This window comes from Piliocolobus tephrosceles, chromosome 1 (genome assembly GCF_002776525.5).
Source record: "Piliocolobus tephrosceles isolate RC106 chromosome 1, ASM277652v3, whole genome shotgun sequence".
NCBI classification, from domain to species: Eukaryota; Metazoa; Chordata; class Mammalia; order Primates; family Cercopithecidae; genus Piliocolobus; species Piliocolobus tephrosceles.
In genome coordinates this window covers 197,785,648-197,794,028 of record NC_045434.1, presented here as the reverse complement: position 1 = coordinate 197,794,028, position 8,381 = coordinate 197,785,648, and the positions used below count along the sequence as shown (strand labels likewise).

Here is an 8,381-nt window from a genome sequence, read left to right as displayed (position 1 = left end):
GTCCTGCAGCCAGGGTGGTCTCTGTGGCCATTCTTGAAGAAGCTGGAAGCAAGGAGATGAAGGCGCTGGGTGTCTCTGTTCCTGTTCCTCCTGGGCGACAGCAGGAGGTCTCTATCCTCTCCCCGGCCCCACCCCACCTCCATGCATAGCCCTAGAAGCCTGGCACTGGACTCCTTCCACACATCTCAGAGTTATATTATTGTAACAAATCAGTCAAAATTCCATTTTACAGTTAAATAGTACAGAAGACAGTTTACTGTACAAGCAAGTTGTGCATTAAAAACAAACACCAAGCAAATGATAGTGCAAAGCAGTTTCCACCCTGCTCCATCCTCTCGCCAGCTCTGGGATGGTTTAACATCGGATATGAGTGCAGCAGGTGTCATACCTCAGCATGACAATGTGTCACAAAAGATTGGTACCCACTACTGACAGACTCACAGTAACACTGTATTAAAACATCTTCCTTTCCTCCTGCTTCCTATATCAGTGTGTTTGCCTAGTACAACTTTAAAGCAGCCTTGTAAATAAGGACCTACTTTTACCAGCCCAGGCTGTCTGCACCCACTTTGGGCCTTACAGACTCAGTACGGCTGCCATCACTTTTTGTCAGGGGATGTGGGATGGGGTAGGAAGAGCAATTTATTTCCTATCCCTGCCTCTCCGGGGCTTGGGGATCAGGAAGGGGTAGTAATCTGGGATGAGACTACAAAAGTGCTGGGCACTGGGAACCCAAAGGTGCCCCCCACGATGACCTGGGACCAACTACAACCAGAGAATAGGAGGGAAGAAACTACAAGGACAATGGATTCATTGCTGCTTCCTGAGAAGGTATGGAGAGGCCCCTTGGGTGCAGAGAGTCAGCAGCTATATTGAAGAGATGGAGACTGTTTTTCCAGTGAGGACAGGCCAAGAGGAAACTGCAGCAGGAGGGAATGGAATAGGATCACCAGAAGGACTGCCTAACCTGTCGGTGTCTCTGGTGTATGGTTCTGGCCGTTGTGACAAGTTGGGTGGGGACAGTGCTCTCACAGAGACAACCACTGAACAGCATTCTGCGGGGCAGATTTCTGCATCCACAGAGGCCGAGGCAGAAAGTTAAAATACCACATGCTGCTAGTCTTTGAGCTCCCTTACACCTTTCCTAAGCCTTTCTAGGGCCAGAGAACTCTGATGTGAGAATCCACGTGGCCTGGCCCTTGGGCAAGCGCCCACTTTCCCGTTTTGCAAAATTCAGGGGCAAGACTTCACCTCGGAACGCAGTGCAGCTGAGCTGTGGCTGGAGAGCCCTTTACGGTGCTTCTGTTCTGCCACGCACAGCCAGTGCTCCCCACCTCTCACATCCTGCCCACCCCTGCACAGCCTCCTGGACAGATGTCCTAGAGCCACAGAGGAGAGAGCCCAGCGTCTCAGCATTTCCGTCGTCCTCCCAGGGGTGCCTGTGGTGCAGGCTGGTGGGATGCTGCCTGGTGGGGGATGTAGCCCCTTGAGAAAGTATTGAGACCCTAACAACTCCACCCCCTCAGGAGGCAGCTGGGGTTCCGCGGGGGGCGGAGAGGTGCAAGGGTGTTGCTCATAATCACGGAGCTATACCTGTAAGAGACCTTGTGTTTGAAAATGTTAGATTAAGCTTCTTTTTCTAAAATCAGTTTTAAAAACTGTTTTTTTGCTCAGGACTGTTTGCTTTCAGAGCACAAAACAGGTTAAAGACAGACAGGTGTGTGTCAGGAGTTGCAAGATTTGGCTGGATCCTCCCAGGAGGCTTGGGGGATGAGGCGCAGCTTGGCTGGACCTAGGTGGGACAGGGCCATTGATGTCTGACCCAAAGTGACCCCTCACCTCAATGCCTTCTGCTAGGACCTATCTGGCCCCCCTGTTTTCTCCACAAATGGAGATTATGAGACCACCTAGGGGAAAGGGGACCTCCTACCCACCCAGCCCCGGCAAGAGAACAAAGGGTGGATGCATTGGGCTGGTAAAGTGCATGGAGGAGTCGGTCTGTAGGTGCTTTCCTGGGTTTAGGGACCTGATGCCATAGACTCATCTTCTCTGGGGCCTGGGAGCCGTGCGGCTGGGGGAAAGCCAACAGTTAGGAATGGAGGGGAAGCTGGGCTGGGGGGACTGGCTTGGATGTGTTCTCAAACCATCTCTGCCAGCAGCATGCTGGGTCCTGCCCCGTCTGTACAACAAGGGGAACCCCGCTCAAGGGCAGCGGGGGCAGGGGACACTTTCCAGTTCTGACTCAAATCTGTGTAAATGCAGAGAGGGCTGGACCCAGGGGCTGCAGGGGCTCCAACGAAGGTGCAGGGGTGGGGAGGTTTCCCAGGGCCTGAGGCTTATCCTGTGGGCCAATGCTGCCTCTTTCTGGAAGAGAGATGGCCTCTGTCCCAGGAGACACGGGCCCCATGCAGCACTGGGCATAGCTGGAGACAGTGAGGTCCTTCTGGGGAGGTGGCAGGAGGCTGATTCCCCACAGAAGTGTGGGATGAGACGGCCAGGATCTGGGCGAGGTGGTGTTCTGGGCGGGGGTGGGGGTGGTTCCCTACACCTCTGTACACGGATGTGGCTAGACAGATGCAGCCAGAGCCACCCACCAGCTGGGACCACCCTGGGACCGAGACCACCCTGGAGCGCAGGTCCCATTCCTGCCCGGAGCCTCGGAGCCGGAGCCCGCCCATCACTGGTCTTGAAGGTTGTGAGGGTCCCCGCCTCCAGCGGGAGGAGTCCACCGGGGCGGTCAGTAGGGCCGCCACACGGCCTCATCCATGCGGCCCGGCGTGCTCAGGGCCGTGGGTGAGTTGCTGTGGCTGCCGTCGGCCTCCACGCCATCACTCTGGCCGCCCAGGCTGGGGTTCATGAGGTTGCCGGCGGCGACAGAGGCAGCGCTGCTGGTGCAAGAGGCCAGCATGCGGGTGGGTGAGCGGTCGCCCCCACTGCTGCTGCCGGCCACCATGGAGAACTGATAGGAGCCAGAGGACGTCCCATAGTAGAGGTGGTAGGGAGACGGGTTGGCCTGGAAGGGCCCGCTCTGGTTCTGCGGGGCCCCCGGGTAGGGTGGCGGGAGGTAGGTATGGTGGAAGCGGCTAGTGGCCGGCATGCCCGCCACGCTGAGGCTGCTGATGCTCGTGCCCGAGGGCGTGGCGCTGTAGGGGAAGGCAGCTGACATGGCCCCGGGGTAATGCATCCTGGGGTCTGGGAAGCGGCTCTCCGTGAGGGTTGGCAGCGTCGGGAAGGAGCGGTCAAACTGGCGGGGATCAGAGAATGGATTCAGTTCCGAGGTGCCTGGAGGACAGCAAGGAAGAGGTCAGTTGCAGCTCAAGACAACCCCAGGAGTCCTTCCTGAAGAATGCCCTTGGGCTCTGGTTCCCAAGGCCCATCTGGGGGACCCCTAGTTCTAGACCTGACTCTCCTCTTCCTGCCCTAGGCTGCCCAGGGACTCCCCTGCCAGGACTCTGAACACAGACCTGCTGGGGAGCCAGTGGAAGCGTGCCCTGGGCCAAGAGGGGCCATGGGAGCACCCCCAGCAGCAGCAGCAGCAGCAGAAGAGAGGTGGGGTCTTTTCTTCTCTTTAAATCCTCCTGCCCAGCCTCGCAGAGGACAGGCCTAGGACGAGCCGGTGGGGCTGAGGGCAGGGTCAGCTCAGGCCTCCCAGCAGCCCTGCCCAGGCAAGTTCCTCTCCCCACCGGCCCGTGTTAACAGCTGGCAAGGCCGGGGATGTGTAAAGGGCTCTGATGACCGTGTGAGACTGGGAGTTGGAACCCGCTTTTGAAGACAAGAAAATGGAGGCAGAGAGAGAGCAAGACTGAGTCTCTGTGGCAGAGGAAGGACTGGTTCTCATCACAAGGCCTCTGCTGGGGACACACGTGCCTCTCCTGCCCAGGTGCAGCACACGGAGGTTCCATGTGCTCACACCTGGGTTGTGGGCACTAAGGTCATAGCAGCTCTGGCCTCCACCTCATCCTGGGCCTGTGTCTCTGGAGCTGACTCATGGCCACACAGTGACTGGATGCCACCCTCACCTGCCTTGGCAGCAAAGTGAGACAGCAGTCAGACAAACTTGGGGACCCAGACCCCGACCTGGTCACAGTGTCCAGCCCAGACCCTGCCCCTGCTCCCCCAGGAATATGGCTTCTCAATGGGCTCCAAGGCAAGGGTGTTCCATCCTCTGTCCCCCACTTTTGTCATCACAGACCCCCAAAACCTCAGCATTCAAAAGGGCTCGGGGATTGAGTCTAACACCCTTGGTGGGGAAACTGAGGCCCAGACAGGGTGAGGCACTTGCCTAAGGGTCACACAGCACATGGACCTGGCACGCAATCCTAGGGTCTCTGGTCCTGATCCCCAGCACATGCATGAGTGGGAGCTGTCCATCTTTGAGGCAGCACAGGATCAAGGCTTACTGTGTGGCTTCTGGAGCCGGACAGTTATCCTGGTTTGGACACTTACTAGCTTTGCGTCCTTGGGCAAGTCACTTAACCTCTCTGTGCATCAGTTACCCCATATAAAACACGAGACGATAACAGTTCATTGGGATTCAGTTAATACACATCAAGTACTTAGAATGGCACTGGGCACAGAGTAGTGGTCCATGAGGCTTTGCAAGGCCTCTGTGGCTGTGGTGCTTCTTACTCTGGGCACCCAGGAGAACTGGTTTATTCAGGGCCCTGCCAAGTTGAGCCCCTGGTGTGGGGCCTCCCTTGTACTCTGGCAGCGGGGGGAGGTGGATGAGCCCCTAGTGGTGGTCCAGAGGTGCAGTCTGTCCAGCCAGCAACCCCTCTGTGTCACCCACCAAAGGATAAGGGCTGGTGCTAGCCGGGGTGGGCTCTGCCTGCCATGCCGAGGCTTGGCTGAGGATGGAGAGTTATAAGCCTGAGGTGCTGTGTGAGTTAGGCTGGGACTTGGAACTTCTCGGGGCTTTGGGGTTTTCCCAAGTCAGCTGGCGTTATGTTTCCCTCAGCAGCGGACTCCGGCCCTGGGCATGGATCGGAACGGAGCGAGGCTCCTGGCTTAAAGTAAGAAGATGTAAGGACAGTAGTCTGGGTGGCGGGGACCTTCTGGGATATCTGGGATGCTCCCTAGTAGGTCCCTGCCCCTTGAGGCCGAGAGCTTCCAAGGCGCCTGGCTGCCAGTTTTCATCTGGGGAGCCCCTCGGTGGGAGAGATCCCGTTGCAGGTGCCGGGCATGTCAGCACAGCTGAGACGGGCGGGGTGGAAGTGGGTGCTGGCCGCCTGATGGGAACCCCATTCTCAAGACGAAGGAAACAAACGGAGACCCCAGGATGCAACAGCAGGACTGTGCCCCTCAGAGCTCATGCGGGCTGCAGGGCGCTGGGCTGGGCCTCCCTGGACCCGCCACCGTCCCCTCCAGCCTCTTTCCTCAGGGGCTCCACTCCTCCTGCGGGGTGGTGGGGGAAGTACCTGCCCTCAGCACTCCCTCAGAAACCCCCAGCAGCTTCCTCGGAGCTCCTGTACCCCCACCCCGCAGCCTCGCAGCCCCAGGAAACCCGAGCTGCCCGGGGCACTGTCGAGCGGCCAATCCCAACAGTGGAAGGAAATGTTTATTTTCTTCTCCAGATTGCCCCGGCTGCTGCATGGTGGCTGAATGAGCCCTTTCAGCTGTGAGAAGCCCCCATTGTGGGCAGCTGCGGCTGGGGGCTGGGGCTGGGGTATGGGAGGGGCCGGGGTCTCTGCACTGCTTGCCAGTGACCAAGGTTGGAGGGTCAAAGCAGTTAACAGGCACCGAGGGAAGTGATGGTGGGGTGTCCCAAGGGGGATCCCCAGGAGGGGGTCTGAGGGCAGAGAAGGGGAGTCTGTGAGAGTCTTCCCAAGCCTGGGTCTACCAGCAACCCCTCTTTGTTAGGGACCTCCTTCTCCCCACTTCACAGATGAGAAAACTGAGGCTGAGTTTAAGTGACTTGTCTGAGATCACACAGCCAATGCCTGGCAGAACCTGAATTCCTAGCCTGATCCAGCTGACTGCAGAGTTCATGCTCCTGCCTGTCCTGGTCATCCAAGGCCCTTTCTCTCACCCAAAGGGGATAGGCCTGAGGATGGAGAGGTCTGGCTGCCTGGGGCCCAGTGCTGTGGGGGCCTAGCAAGGGACTGGGCCAGGCCTCAGGAAGAAGCAGGCAGAGAAGCAGAAGTCAGCCACTGCCCCACACAGGCTGGGGCTCCTTTCCTCCCATCCCAGGGTGGAAGCAGCAGCTGTGCCTGCTGTGGGGCCAGGCACCGATTCCCAAGCTATGCCCACCCAGCGGTGGATGGGCAGATGTGGGCTCTCCTTCCATGGGGGCTGGTGGACAGGAAGCCACTGTTCACCCCACCTCCTGGATTCTGGCTCCCCCGCTGGGCCCTGATCCCCTGGTCTGGCTCTGTCCGTGGCAGGGAAAGGCTGGCTCTCAGGCTACCGCACCTCAACAGATGCTGGCCTGTGGGCAGCAGGAGCAGGGGCAGCTACGGGGCAGGGGTGGGCGTGAGCACAGCGTGCAGGGCTCCTTCCGCTGCCTCTTGAGAACAGACCTCCAACTCACGGGCTCAAGAGCTGAGAGTCTCAAATGCACTAGTTCCTGGGCTCAGAGAGGCTGGGCCTGGGGCTTCTGCCGACCTTGGTGTCTCAGCCGGACCAAGGCCGGAAGTCCTGAGCCCAGGCCAGAAGGGGAGGGGTCCTCTCTTCACACTGAGGGCCTGCATCAAGCCCCTGGCTGCTGCACTATGCCTGGAACAATGTCAGTAGAGGGACCCAGTGGCACCGGAGAAGGGGGTGGGGCAGGCAGACTGGTTGGCAGCCCTTTTCCAGGCCCCCCTGTCTGTCCCCTCAGAGGTACAGAAAGTTCTTGGGAACAGGTACTGTGGAGACTCCGGACCTGGCCACAGATGGGTTGTGTGACCCGAGGGTGGCTCTGAACCTCTTAGGCTTCTCAATTCATTCATCTGCCACGGGGTTCTAAGCAGGCCCGGGGGAAGTGAGAAAGAATGGGCACAGCCAGTGATGGCAGCCAGCCGCCTGCCTCTGTCCACCAGGCCACCAAGCACCCTTGGCACCCCACCTAGCCCGAGGGCCAGTTGTGCACGCAGCCTCCCGTGTCCCCAGCTCACTGACTGAGAGAACAGAGGAGAGATGCAGCCAGCAGCCGTTTAACGAGTGCCTACTATATGCGCCAGGCACCTGGATAACTCCAGAAGACCTGCCTGAGGAGTGGCTGCAACTGTGCTTGCTGTATCCGTCTAGGCAGTGGAGATGGAGACCCCGGCTGTGTCTTCCCTTCCACCTCAGCTCCTCCTGTTTGGGAGGAGGCGCTGGGCAGGGTGGGAGACCTTTCCCAGGAATGCTATGTGCCCCTCTAGGTTGGAATGTCACTTAACAGTGTGCAAAGTTTGTGTGAGTGCAGTAATGTCATTTGAATGCCATCCCAGCCCTGGGCAGAGGCATCCGCGACCAATCCACTTTCAGATGAAAAATCGGAGGCTGTGGGGCAGGGGTGGGGAAACTGTACATGGCAGTGGCGAGTCTGTCAGGGCTCCCTGGACAAGTCATGCCCCAATTTTAATAGGGGCACTATGGGGTTAACCCCATTTCCCCAGGCACAGTGAACTCCTGGTATGCAGATTCCTGGGGCCAGGCACCGGGCATGTGTCAGTAATGTCAGTAAGTGTTTGCTGAGTGAATGAATGATGGTTAGCACACAGGAAGCCCAGAGGAACTGTCGGCAGGTGCCAATACGCACCAGCAGCTCCTCCACAAAACAAGGGGGTGCAGTGACTGATCTTCAGACAGGCTTTTGGTCTGGGGTAGACTGGACCACACCCAGGACCTCCACCCCGACCTCGCCCCGCTGCAGCCCTCCCTCCGTGCCGTACCTTGGATTGGGGTCTGCGGCTGGCTGCTGAAGTGGCTTGTGGTGCTGAGTGAGCCTCGGGGGCTGGGCGTGCTCGGTGTCACTCGCATGCGCAGCCGTTCCAGGTCCCCAAAGCGGTCAGGGAACGGCTTGGTCTGGTCCTCCAGCTTCTGCCGGTGCCCTGCAGAGCACAGGGAGCCCATCAGCCGTCGCTTCCCGAGTCTCAGTGGAGACAGAAATCCCTCACCCTGCTGGGAAGTTCTTCCTGAGGTCTGACCTTAGCCCTCTGCTGGGAGAACCCTGAGGTCACCACCAGCCTCTCTCCAGAGGTTTTCAAAAGCCTTTCTGAACAGAGAATGGTTTTAATGTCCTGCCCCACATATCTAAACCTCTACAACACGCGGTGATCTAAACCTCAACAACACCCGGTGATCTAAACCTCTACAACACGTGGTGATCTAAACCTCTACAACACACTGTGATCTAAACTGTACAACACCCGGTGATCTAAACCTCAACAACACACTGTGATCTAAACCTCTACAAC

At 58.4% G+C, this 8,381-nt stretch overlaps 1 protein-coding gene across 2 annotated transcripts in view; it reads right to left on the bottom strand.

Annotated features, from left to right (window-relative positions):
• Positions 1-224: 224 nt before the first annotated feature.
• The window catches only part of RUNX3 (RUNX family transcription factor 3), a 29,588-nt gene continuing 21,431 nt past the window's right edge, over positions 225-8,381 (bottom strand). For both annotated transcript variants that reach the window (XM_023219620.2, XM_023219621.3), the window contains 2 exons: positions 7,857-8,015; positions 225-3,282 (listed from right to left, as the gene is read on the bottom strand). In XM_023219620.2, coding sequence (XP_023075388.1) covers positions 2,738-3,282; positions 7,857-8,015 — 704 coding nt within the window. In that variant the 3' untranslated portion in view covers positions 225-2,737. The remainder of the gene's footprint in view (positions 3,283-7,856; positions 8,016-8,381) is intronic.